Genomic DNA, 13822 nt, shown 5'->3' on the forward strand with positions numbered 1-13822 from the left:
ATTGTATAGATGTAACATATGCGCGAGCGTGCAACAGAAGATCCCGGACATCTGACTCTTGGCCGCAGCAGCAGCAGCAGAGAGGAGGTGTATTTGTGGGCTGTGATTTTCTAAATTTGTGTTTTGGTCTTGCCACACGGTCGGTTATGTGTTAGATGAACGCATCATGAGGAGATCCCATGTATGAGCAGCGGAAGTCTGCTGGCAACCAGGGACACTCTGACAGTCAGGCTGCTCTTGTGTATGAGCGAGAGGCGATGGATCCTGTTGATGGTAATCTGAATCACCCACTTGTTTGGGAGCTGAACAGTATTTGCATTTCAGTCATTCCTTAGCGGAAATCAATACATAGTGTATATTTACACTTAATGTCAGCACAGATACAGTGGGTTATACCCAGTACTGTTTATAGTTGAAAACCATGACTGAGAATTTTTTATTATGCTGCCAGTAATTGTTAAATTGACTGTTTGTCCCCATTAGTTTTCCTCACACATTGTGTCACTTCCTCAGTCTTCTTCCCCCTCAGTTTTTCCTCACTTTTTGGGAAGACATTATAGAATGGAAAAGCACCCTTAGTCATGATTAACTCCCCCTCCTACTGCCTACAGGATCCATAATCAGTGTGTGTGTGCGCATGTGTGTGTGTGTGTGATCCCCACAGAATGCCAGGACGTGTGTGTGCTTGCCCAGCCTTGCCTAGGGACGGTCAGACATACAGTTTGTCTGCACACACACACACACACACACACACACATGCACGTGCACAATCACACACACACACACACATGCCCCCTCCCGTCTCCCCGCAGCTCTGGAGCTCTGAACCGGCTAACCCAGGCTGGGTTCCATCCCTGCCTGAGGGAAGCCCTCTCCTGCTGGGGCCACAATCCTGCTGACACCCCATGGCCTGGACTTTATCCACTCCATCTGTGAGGTTGTTTTGTAAAGTTAACTGTCTGGGGACGCGGCTAAGCAGAGACCACGAGATTAGACAGACTGATAAGAAGGTAATAATTCTTTATTATCTGACAAAACGTAGTCAGTGCACCGGCGTGCCGAGACAACAACAGCCTGCAAGAACACACACTCCTCTCTGCAGAGGCTTCTCAAGTGATTGAAATAAAACAAGTGGAGCTAAGATCTTCACTTTATACAACTTAGAAAAGAAATCCCCCTCTGCAGCATTAGTGCATGTAGATGTTTACAGCTCAGTGCACAACAAAGAAGCAATGTGCATGTAGCACAGTACAAAAAAATACAAGATAACAACTGCATTACAACACACAACAACTCAGCACAATACAGTGAATTGCAACATACAGTATAGGCTACTGTAGTGCGTCACTCAACAATGCAAAACAGCCCAACAACAATGCATTACAATGTTGCAAAACAACAAACAGAAACCAACCCAGGACAATGACAGCAACAACAACAACAATTTTATTTATATAGCACATTTCATGCGCAAACTCAATGTGCCTTACAAAAACAAAACAAAGCACAACATTACATAAGGAATACATGTAAAATACATATAAAAGACAAAAAGAAGGAAATGTTGCAAATTAAAAACAATTAAAAACTAAAAGCTTGTGAGAAAATAAATGTTTTTAGTCTGCTTTTAAAAGAAGATACTGTTGTAGCAGACCTGAGTTCCTGAGGTAGAGTAGGACCATAATGACTAAAAGCACCATGAACTGATTTTGAATATTGTTGGAATAGTGAATAGACCTTTACTTGACGATCTCAGGGATCTGTCTGGTGTGTATTTAGCAGAAATTTGTTTGAATTATTTAGTCTTTTTTGTGTAGGAGAATAACAGGGTACATTTAGTGTGCACTGTTAGTACGGTTCTGTTTTATTTTGAATATTTGTTTATTTTAAGCTACTTTATATAATACTCTGCTACACTTCAAATGAAAATATTGTACTTTTTACTAATATACTCCAAGATTAGACTGAGATTTGATTTGTTCACAAAATAACATACCGGTATATGATACATCTGTGCAAATCTGGATTCTGAGGTAGGTTAGGAAAATGCTCTGAATACTTTTTACATCCTTGTTATATATATCTCATATCCAGTGTTTGTCTTCCCTTAACTGATTTTTATTTTGTTTACTTTTCTGATATACTATATATATATATATAAAAAAAAAACTGACAGTTGACTTGGCTTTATATCTAAGTCACTAAACATTAACCAAACCAGAGAATGTTTTTGACTTCACTTTTTGACTTCACTTTTTGTTATTTATGTGTTTCTTATCTTATCCATCTAATATAGGCCTATCAGTTATATTTGTTTATTACACTAATACAATGTTTCATAGGTCTACGTGAGGTTGTTTTTCTGCTCTTGGTCTAAGTGCGGGCAGCTGGAGGAGCGTCTCTGGTAGTGGGCGGGGCATTCAGATCACCTCCACGCTATTGGCTCGTGGCACTTTGGAGGGTGTTGCCATTGAGAGACAAAACAGCCTAGTTGCACGTCTCTGAACCAGTCAGGAGTAGAACAGCGACAGATCTCACCCATCAGTGCAAATTTGCAATTATCACTACAGAAGTCCACTTGTTGTCGCCGCTCGCGTATTTACGCACCCAGATCTTCAGCAACAGAGACTGATTATCGATCATCCATCGCTATCTGAACTTGTTGAAGTTCCTGCCTGGAGAAGAGGAGCTATGGATTTAGTGTATATGTTGTGTTTGGCGATGAACATCGGCGTTTGGTTCGCCTCTGCGGAGAGACACAGCGTCTACTGGAACAGCTCGAATTCAAAGTAAGTGCTGCTTGTGTGCATGGATCATAGATGCAGGTTGTCTATCTTGTCTCTGTGTGTCTGTCTGTGTGTTGTTTGTAATAGGACAGATATGTAATGTGTGGTGTTGTTGAGAGTGGTCAATCACAACTGCGCTGTGTGCGTGTGCGCGCGCGTTTCCTGACGCGTCCAGAGGCGACTGGTTGTAACTTTGTCACTTCGCTACTATTTCCTTTACCACCAGTGTAAAGTCTCATCGTCTTGGTCCACACATTGTCCCTGTGTGGCCCCGAGGCTGGGCACGTTCTTGAACCGCTACAGCTAAGCTTCTTGTTTTCATTCATGTGACAATTAAAGGGTTCATGTGACGCTGAAAGTCAGGCTTGTGTGTGTGGGCTACCTTTAAACTCGCCCTAACAGGATTGTGATTATAGAGCATTAGAGCGTAGAGCAGCAGCCGGGTGTAAACGCAGGAAGATTGGGAGCGGATGCCCAGACAGATGGACAGATTCACCACTATATTTAACCGCAACACATAGACACAGACGCACTAATAGTAGAAAATAGACTGACGAGTATGAACTTGGCCGGAGACGCTGTCTGTAGGCTCTGCACCTGTGTGTGTGAGTGAGTGTAGGGCTATATAGTGTGTGTCACTGAAAGTCTATTATTAATGAAAATGCAAGAGTCCTTTCATCACCAGTTATAAACAGCTGAGACTATAGCCTACTTCGTGTGTGTGTGTGTGTGTGTGTGTGTGTGTGTGTGTGTGTGTGTGTGTGTGTGTGTGTGTGTGTGTGTGTGTGTGTGTGTGTGTGTGTGTCACAGAGAAGAGGGGCCACATATTGCCGTGTGTGTGTTTTGTTGTGAGGTCACTAATGTAATGCTATCCGACCACTCAGTGGGATCGATGGAGCTTGACAGACGCGCAATATCGCAGCGCGATTTATTGAGCTTTTAGCGTGGAGCGAGTGAAAGGCAGCAGTATTATTTTATAACAGAAGGACCGTCCCCGCTTCTCCGCTGCCGAGATAGGTCGATTATAACCCGGCACCGAGACGGAAAAAAAGGGCACAGGCCATTATAGCATTTTAGTCCTTGTCTTGATTACATTACTGGCTCTCTAATTGCCCTTTAACAATGACAATAGGCGGAGGGCTAAAAAAGAGCCACGCTACAAGGAAAACAATTGTCCTGATAATTGGATGAGAAGCCTGATGGAAAGTATTCGCCGTCATGAGCAGTGCTTGTGTGTGTCATGCGGGTTTGTCCGTGTGTGACTCAGCAACTCGGGTTCATTTCACCTGAGTTTTACACCTGACTCACCGCGCACAGAGGGCGCGAGCTTCTAGTCCAGGTGAGACAGGAGGGAAAGGTAACTTCACAGGGAGGAAATGTGAAACCTTGAGTCTCCCTGGTCAAGACTGGATGAAAAGAGGCAACATGAGCTCAAAGGTTCAGTCCCTCTAAGAAAAGCTGATAAACACTAAAGAGAATGGGAGAGAGATGGAGAGATACATAGAGAGAATGGGGGGGGGGGTCTAATACCAAGTCAGATCTTATGTCTGCTGTCTCTAATCCGGCCCTGGACTATTTCTGCTGTCAAATGGGAGTTGCATAACCAGATGAGAAAAAAAAACAAAATATTAACACTAATCCCTGTTGCTAGATGGCTAAACATAGACCCTGACACAGAGAGGCACAAACTTCACACATCATCAACAAGTCACACACATCATTGCAAATATGTGAATGATTTTATTCATTAGCGTCTTTTCTGCCTCCACATCTCCGACATCTGCAGAACATCTTGGATCTTCAAGGTCTCTCGCTTTCTCATTCTCTGTCGTTCAAATACCCACACAAAAGGAAGAAAGAGTTTCGCAGAAGGTTTCAATAAGGAATTCCAATCTGGGGGGGTGGGGGGTAGTGAAACCACACATTGCCACATTTTACAGTCGATAATCCCTCACACCCCCGACTCCCCCTTTAACCCTCACCCTTTCTTCTTCTTCTTTTTCTCCATCATCTCTCTTGTCTTTGGGTTTCCTCCAGCTTGACTTAAAAAAAAACCACCTGCCCCAAACAGAGCCCAGCGATCAATCAGTCACCTGTTCAGGGGATTAGAGATCCATCAGCCGCCTTTGATGGCAGAGGGCCATGGATAATTGATGCTAATTGATTCTTGGTCTGATTGTGAGTAGCAGTGATTTGTCTTAGGTGGAGGACAGCGACCAGATGGCAGCAGTCTGCCCATTCATGGTGGAGAGTGTGGAGGTGTGAAGCACTGGCAGGACTTTAGACATGTGTGTGTGTGTGTCTCTAAATACAGTTATGCATATGTATATTCTACTAATTAGTCAGGTAATGATTGTGGCTTAAAGGTGTGCTTCAAATGTGCTACTCCAGGTGTGTTTGTGACAGGTGGAGAGACGTGTTATTCTCAGTCTGCTGGTCTCGCCTTGTTTTAACTATACGTGTCTCTGCCTGTGTCGAGTTTATGAGTGTGTGTTAGTGTGTTTGTGTTCGAGAGGGAGCTTGAACTTGTGTTGCCCTTAACCAGCTCTTAACGGGAAGAGATTTTATTTTTGTTGTGGACTGACGGTACGTGTGAGTGTGTGTGTGTGTACGTGTGTGTGTGTGTGTGTGTGTGTGTGTGTGTGTGTGTGTGTGTGTGTGTGTGTGTTGCCCCAGCGTCAGAGTCAAATAGGGAGTGGCCATCACCGTAGGCAGTCTTATCAAGACGTGATAAATGTGTGAGTCACACTTACACACATTAGGGGGGGCAAGGGGGAGGACTTGGATGTTAATATTAGTTACAGGCAGCATAGCATTCCATAGCGCTGTTACTATACTCAACTCTGTCAGCTGTGTGTGTGTGTGTGTGTGTGTGTGTGTGTGTGTGTGTGTGTGTGTGTGTGTGTGTGTGTGTGTGTGTGTGTGTGTGTGTGTGTGTGTGTGTGTGTGTGTGTGTGTGTGTGTGTGTGTGTGTGTCTGTGTCTGAAGCTCCTCTCTCCATCTTCACTCCTTTTCCTCTCTTTAACAGCTGGGTCTCCTCCCAGACTGGCCTCTGTAGACCCCCAGCCCTCCATATTCTCCACACCACCTGATTGGAGTAGATCTCTTCTCCTCTGCATAGATATGGATGCTATTAACACTCGACTCCACTGCCTCTTTTCATTCTGTTATCTCCGTCTTATTTATCTGCACTCATCCATCTCTAGTAGCTTGGGTTTATTCCTCATGCTGCCAGAATCTGTGCAAATATCTTTATCAGGGTTTTGGTGTAATGTAATATTCTGTTTATCTCTGCCTGTGTCTGGCTCCGTCTGGCTTTTTGCTGTTATTGAGGCAGCCGGGCCTGCCTTGACACGTACATGCAGCCTAAAGGATGGGTTTATGGGTGAAGTTACCCCCACCCGCTCCCAAACACACACACACACACACACTTATACACCCCTCTTCACACATTTTATACATTTTGTTCCCTTTCTCTGTCTATTTTTTTTCTCATGATTTCCCCCTCCCCAGCTCATGTCCCGTCTGGTTGTTGGTCTCTAATCTCACCAGAATGAGGGCACACACACACTAACATAGATTACAGACGGCTTGTAATCTGACCATCTGACCTGTAGACACAAAACCATCATCCATCTGACTTTATTCTATATTTATTCATGCTTTTGTGACCCTGTGACGTAACGTCAGCCTGTTTCATTATGTTATGTCCTCTGTAGCCTACGTGTGTGTGTGTACGTGGCATGTATCTGGGTTATTGTGTAATTGTTACAACATACATCTAATAAACCTGTGGCCGTCACAGTGGATCATTCACTCTATAATCTCTCAGATGGGATCCATCTTACATCAGAACAATCAATTACAGTCACCACAGGTTATCTCTATTTAGCTTGCTATATGAATCCTGCCCCTTCATTATCAAAACGGCTTTGTGTTTATCCCCTGCTGATATGACAGCCGTCTTACCTAACACACTTATAAATACACAAACATACCTTCACGCATCATAGCACACAGCAGCATCTGGGAGTTTTAATGACCTAACTGGAGAACAAACTTGATATCTGTGTTTCAGGGCTGTAGACATCCTCCCGCCGCATCAGCGTACCTACATGAACCTCTGTTTTCTCTCTGCTCTTCCTCTCACTTCCTTATCTGTGGTCCAGACTTCCTCTACAACCCCTTGCCCCCCTCTCTCCCTCAATCAATCCCCCTCTTACTCACAGACCTTCCTCTGTTTCGGCCCCCAGTAGTTTTCCACCGGAGGAGGACAGAGCACCTCTCAGCCCTGGCCTTGCTAACACTAGGGAGGCCCTACGTTATCGTAGTATGTGTGGGCAAGCATGCATGTGTGTGAGTGTGCGTACATAGCTCATTCATAGCATTTCAGACATACCTTGGCATTGCTGTCCACTAAAAGCCCACCATTGCCCCCTAAAGGGCAGAACTGACAGCAGATGGACTTTTGACCAAGTATTAGAGGAAACTTTCTTCTGCAGCAGTTAATATTTCATTTATTTCAAACAAAAATGTTAAACATCTTCCAAATATTCTAAGAAGTTGCTATTTTTTATAGACAGACAGACACAAGCACACAGATTAACTCTGCCTGACCCCCCCCCCCCCCCCCCCCCCAACATATTAAACCAAGCATGATACCATTTGGCCTTCTTCTATTCATCGCAGACAGAATAGGAGCCTACAAAATGGGGGACAGGGTGAAAAGATTTTGGGCGTAGCGAGGAGGAGGGGCGTTGGCGCAGGGTGAGAGAAGGGTGAACTAGAGAAAGGGATTTGTGTTGAGAAATTAGCCTGGATGAAGAGCTCTGGTATATTATGTCAGCGTTAAGAGACAGAACAAAATAGAGGACTGGGAGAAGGGGGGATGGGCTAATTTTGGGAGAATAAAAGAGAGGCAGACGGAGGGAGGAGAGACTGGACAGTGATGGATGAAGGGAGGGGAGAAGTGTAGAATTGAATAAAGTGAGAAACGGCCGTTTTGACAATTTTAAAGGCTCACATCCTGCTGGGGCCAAAGAGACTCTCCATGTCTTCAGTATCACTCGGGGACGTGCACATACAGATGTGTACACCCACATTTGCAGAGTAGTTGATGGTGCCAAGTGGAGGACGAGTATTCATTCTCATGGAAAATGAGCTACAGAGGAAGAACTGAGGTAGATTACATTGGAGACTAATATATAAAGACTTTTCAGTGCATATTAGATTGGCTGTTATGGAGGATCCCACCGGTGAGCAGTTAAATCCATTAGAACTACTGACAGCTCCTCAGCCCGTGTGAATGGAGGTGTGCATCTGCCATACCACAGCAAATTAAGAGGGTATTAAGTGTACATGTCGAAGTAAAAGTGTGTGAGAGTGCGAGTGGAAATTTGATGAGCGCGCCTTGTGAGAACACAGTAAACCATCCAAACCACAGGCCCCCGTTGTGACATTCCAGTGTGTGCACACTTACTACTGATTACCTGCAGAGCAAATGGTGGGGAGGGGGGTGCATCTGTTTAGTGTTTCAGTGCTGCTGACTCGCTGCATGAATGTGCTGTATGTGTGCGTGTGTGTGTGAAACGAATATCTACAGCGCTGACTCAGACGGTAGTGTGTGTGAGAAGTTTGCGACTCTGAACTCTAACCCCTTGACCCGGCTGGCAGTTCCCCAGGGAGACGGTTGAAGGACAGAGTTCCTGTGTCAGTTGTTTGACCGAAACCAGTGTGAGCTCAGGGGACAAATGGAGGAACGGCAGGGTTGTCAGGGAGACCGGGGAAAAGGGAAGACGGATGGCAGGAGAACAGAGAAGGAGAAGAGTATAGCACAAGGACAATGGCAAGACTTCAAAGCTCTGGTGATCAGAGCCAAGTGTTAAACAAGTCACCTACTGTCATCAGCTATTTTACTATTTTATGCCCTTCCCACACAGTGATACACACACATACATACACACACACTCACACATACACGCAAGCACACACACAAGCACACACACACCTTACCTGCTGACGCAAAAGTTGGAGTAGCTCCATAGTGAGAAACAACCACCTTCAACCTTCACTGTTTACCCACACCTCAGTCACACACACACACACACACTCACGCGCCCACACACACACACACAGTCACACAAGAGGCTCCAGTAGGGCCTTGATAAACAGATGTGCTCATCAGCCTGGAGCATGAGACGCCCTGGATAAGGGTCTTCAGAGAATCCCTCTCCCTTGAAAACATGCACACTCACAGAGAGACAAACCAACACACAGGAAGCAGAGGCTGTGTGCTGCAAAGTAGGTTTGTAACAACGTACACACCTGGCTCTCCGTCTCACATACGACATAGCTATCACATTAATGCGACTCTCACTCCACCGAGAACTGCCAGTCCGAGGAGTGGAGGAGACACGGGGAAGTCTCCAGCATTCAAGAGCTTTGATGAGTGATGAAGAAGGCCGAGTGTGGAGGGAGAAGACTAGTGAAAGATACAAGTTTGCTCTGGCTCAGTTCGACCGGGAGCTAGAGTCTTGAACGTAGCTAAAAGCCATAAAAAAGCTAATTCAAGCATTAAAAAAAAATCTGGACAGTCATATGAGCACACATATTACACACATCCACAGCAATCAGGGTAGTGAAAGCTCCGCAAGGGGCAAGGTACAGGGGTCGAAGGGGCCCTGTAGCCTTCAGGCATTCTGTCTTTGGGGAGGGAAAGGGTATAATTACACCCTATTCATTCCCCCTCCCCTCCTTTTCTAGAGAACACATTGGCCCCAGACCCCTAACAGCTTTTAATTAGCCAGACCAATGGAGGAGGAGAGGAGGAGGAGGGGGGAGAATGAGGAGGTGAGGAGAAGCATAAAAGGAGAGTTTTCTTAAAAGCCTGATCCATGAATGAAATTAGCAACAGAATCTGTTTTAGTGGCTTTTGACAAGTCTGTGTTTTCATGCAGAGGGCAGCCAGGCCATTAACAAGGACACACTGTGGGAAAAAAAAGGTGTAGCCCTTTCAATTCTAAATGATTTTTTCCTTCAGATTGAACTGCCACAGATCTTCAAGCAGCTTGTTTTCTCTGAGTCTGTTATTACTGGTTTTACTCAAAGAAAACAAAAGAAGTGGGGAACAAGATCAGAGCAGAGATTATTTGGCCAATTAGGTTGCAACAGATGTTTCTATTTTCCCTTTCACTGAAAACACCAGCCGTGGCAAACAGACATATACACAGACGCAAAGGTGCGCACACACCTACGCGGGAGTGTATGCACAAACAAAGAGGCTTTTCTGAGAGAGAGCAGTGATTGTAAGTGGAGGGTGGTGATCAGCCTGTTAGCCCTGGATAACAAGTATAGAGCCGCGCTCAGCTAACAAAGCATGTTTTGACAGGTAGTTTAGCACTAACCGACACACACACACATGTGGAGTCCAGGGAGGAGGGGTTAGAGGCCCACAGTTGGAGCCAGTGTGTCTGTTGACTCGGCCAGGGGGTGTGTGTGTATGTGTGTGTGTGTGGAGAGGGGGGGTACAGGAGCCACAACATGCTTTGATGCAGGGGCACACATAAACAATGGCACACAGGAGCTGTTTTCCTGTCACTTTCGCTCCCTAGTACAGGCTCACACACAAGCACATGTACACACATGCAGATATTGAGTTTAAGCAGATTAGTTTTGTTTTTCTTACCCCTGAGGATGAAATCAGAGTCGTACGCAAATATCCATCTTTCCTCACCCACTGGCTTTTGGCTGATCTCACAGCACAAGCCAGCCATCCGTACAACACATACCAGCATGACACGGCCTCTCACCTGCATCGTGATTACTTTACAGGGGAGACGACGTATTAGTAATATGAAACTAAAAGTGAAGACAGCGAGTTAGAGTTCATACATTGCCTCAACAAATCCGTTCTTGGTAGCTCCTTATTAACAACGAGGAAAAGTTCTACCTGGGAGAGAATTTAATAGGCTACAACTTCCTCAATCCTACTTCTGTATTCTGACACAGCCCCATTATCACAAATGTGCAGTGCGACTGAACACGATTTGTAGCTTTTTCACCATCTCTCCTTATTTCATTAGGGCACAGGGAGAAACAAGGACAGGAGGAGGTGAGCAAAGAGGAGACAGGAAGGCTTAAAAAAGAGCCATAAAACTAAATGAAGGGTAAAGATGAAAAGGGAGAAGGAGAGAGCGACAGTCTGACTGTCTCCACCCACTGTGCCTCTGTCTTTGGTGGAATTGGAGTGAAAATGAGTGACAGATACAGATTAGGGGAGTGGAGAGGGGGGGGTGCTGTCATTTAAAATCTTGTCTACATGTGAGCAAGTGAGAAGTCAAGTCTGTGCTGAGGGCAACAGGGCGGGTAGAGTGGAAGAAAGGTGTGTGAGAGGGATGGTGGTTTAGGGCTTAAGGAGATTCTAGGTGTGTGCTCATTCAAAAACAAAGTGAACAAGCCCGACCTGATCAGGCTCTTTCTAAGTCAGTCACAGTGACAGGTTTGCACATGCAGGCAACACCGGAACGTACCGACACATCCTGCTGGTTAGCTTCACCTGTGCGTGTGTGTGTGTGTGTGTTGACACAATGTTGTTTGTGTGAGTTAGCCCGGTTTCTGTTGCTGCACGTGTCTATTCGTGATTAGCCCTCATTATTTTTTATTGGCGTCAACAGTTCATCTCTATGTATGAGCCCGTGTGTGGTGAACAGGGTATTTCCCTCTGTAATTCACTTTCCTTTTCTTTTTGTTTAATAAAAAACGTTTCTACTTTGAATGAGGACATTTGTGAGTAACCCCCTCCTCCTCCTCTCTTCTTGTCTTCCTCCAGCTTTCTGTGGGACGAGTACACGGTGGAAGTCCGCATCAACGACTATCTGGACATCATCTGCCCCCACTACACCCATGGCGAGGTGCCGTCGCATTCAGCTGAGCGCTATGTGCTGTACATGGTGGAGAGGGAGGACTACGAGGTGTGCAAACCTCACTCCTTTGACCAGCTCCGTTGGGAGTGCTCGCGGCCGTTCGCCCCCCACGCCCCTGAGAAATTCTCCGAGAAGTTCCAGCGCTTCACCCCCTTCACCTTGGGCAAGGAGTTCAGACAAGGAGAGAGCTATTATTATATCTGTAAGTATCAATCACTGGATTCTTTTTGGATCAGGCTACTGTGATCATGAGAAGGTTTCTTGTATTAAATCTTTCTCTCTTTCTGACCCTCTCCAGCCAAGCCAATGCATCACCATGGCCAGGATTGTCTGAGGCTCAAAGTGGATGTAGTCGGGCATAAAGGCTCTGGGAAAACTCACCTAGAGAAATCCAAGGCAGAGGAAACAGGGAAAAGCTTAGATGGAGGAAAAGTGAAGTTTCCCGCTGCTGGAGGAGTGCACAACCCCTCGAACCGGCTCCCAGCAGGTGAGGATTCCTCTACAAAATACCAGACAGATAGAAAATAGTCCCAGCAGTGTCATGTCTAAGACAAGCTCAGCTGGGTGTGTTTACCCTGCCTGAATGATGAAATGTGAAACTGACTCACCCCTCCCTTCTCTTTCCTTAGATGACCCTGCTGTGATGGAGCCAAACGTCCAGAGGAGTATCGGCAGCACAGCAGCACCGCTGGCTTCCCTCTCACTCATCTTTACCATGATGCCAGTCTTAATATCCCTGATTCTGCACTAAGGCTGCCGGCCATAACAGAGACAATGCAAATCCAATGCCGGTCATTGGGACCATGAACACTCAAAGATTTTTTTATACAGATTTTTTTATACGAGCATGTTCAATACTGTCAGCATGTGTGTGTGTGTGTGTGTGTGTGTGTGATGTGTTTGTTTGCGTGAATGTGGAGCGTGGACCGTTCCAAAGAAGAAGACCTCAGTGACGTTTTTTCTTACATTCTCAATGACGTTTTTTCTTACATTACACTATTACACTACTACAAGGATGGATTTCTCATTTTTGACCATTTAAGGTGCACACTTTTTTCAGCCATGATGAACAAAAGTGGAAGCAATCGGATCAACGCAGCTTATAGATTCACATCAGATGGAAAATGATAAGAGGACCGATAACTACTTTCTCCTCATTATGTGTTTTTCAGATTTTCATGTCATTGGTACAGATGTGCATTGTATTACTGATCACGAGTCGTCAATGTCATCTTTCTTCCTTTTCATGTAGAGAAATTATTGTGTACTGGAAATGTTGTCAGTTACTGCCACAGTGGTATACAGTAGGATCTTTTTGTCATGTAGCACTCAGCTCCCTGTTATGTCTCTTTAAATATCTGTTGAAGTCACTTTGCATCAAGTGTTTGCCATTTAGAATATACAGAAAGTATCTGACTTCATGTTTTTTTTTTCAGTTGCAAGACAACACAAGTAAAAACAAATTGTATAATCCAAAGTAGTTTTGACTTCCTGATGCATTCACCAAGTAAAGAACCATTAAAACCATTATATGATTAATTTGGATTCTCATTTAAGTCATAAATCACAATCTTGCCATTGCTATTATAAGTTCTCATGTAGGAGGTTTGGAGAACGTAACACTGGCAGCAGTGTTATTCAACTGCAACCTCACTCACCTCTGCTGTCTTGACAGTATCATGGTCTGATGGTACACTGGCCAATGTTTGCGATGTTTGTGATCTCACTTGCACATTGTCAAACCTCGAACTGAAGGGACTTCCCATATTATATTTACAGTTGTTTTTCTGTTGTTTTTGTTAAACTTGTGTCATTTTGTACATGTGTATGTAAATTTGTACATAGAAAAAATATAAGAAGTTGTTTAAAGATGTGAAAAATCTTTAGTGAAATAAAAAAAAACTTGTGATGTAATAAAACAGTATCTGTCTGGGTTTTATTAGATCTAGTGAAATTTATTTTTGCATTAACCTACTTAAGATCTCGAAATCCCATTGCGGGTGTTTAGATTTTGATGGATGCCACAATATTTTAGCAAAACTATCCATCTCCTGTATACCTGCTGAAATCTCTCCAGCCCCCTTCAGATTTCCACCCCCAGGTCTTTCCCAACCT

The 13822-nt window shown here is 44.7% G+C and overlaps 1 protein-coding gene across 1 annotated transcript; it reads left to right on the plus strand.

The window, feature by feature from the left end:
• Positions 1–2525: 2525 nt before the first annotated feature.
• efna1b (ephrin-A1b) lies at positions 2526–13607 on the plus strand. Its single transcript, XM_083990201.1, has 4 exons — positions 2526–2789; positions 11614–11909; positions 12006–12194; positions 12337–13607. Exons 1-4 carry the CDS (start codon positions 2692–2694, stop codon positions 12456–12458), a joined length of 705 nt encoding a protein of 234 aa, XP_083846327.1. The 5' UTR covers positions 2526–2691; the 3' UTR covers positions 12459–13607.
• The last annotated feature ends 215 nt before the right edge of the window (positions 13608–13822 follow it).

This window comes from Trachurus trachurus, assembly GCF_905171665.1.
Source record: "Trachurus trachurus genome assembly, chromosome: 16".
NCBI lineage: Eukaryota > Metazoa > Chordata > Actinopteri > Carangiformes > Carangidae > Trachurus > Trachurus trachurus.

Excerpts from the sequence above, each read along its gene's own strand:
- efna1b (XM_083990201.1), top strand. The coding sequence starts at position 2,692 with ATGGATTTAGTGTATATGTTGTGTTTGGCGATGAACATCGGCGTTTGG. Across the intron at positions 11,910-12,005 it reads AGAGAGCTATTATTATATCT|CCAAGCCAATGCATCACCAT; the intron begins GTAAGTATCAAT and ends GACCCTCTCCAG. Across the intron at positions 12,195-12,336 it reads CTCGAACCGGCTCCCAGCAG|ATGACCCTGCTGTGATGGAG; the intron begins GTGAGGATTCCT and ends CTCTTTCCTTAG.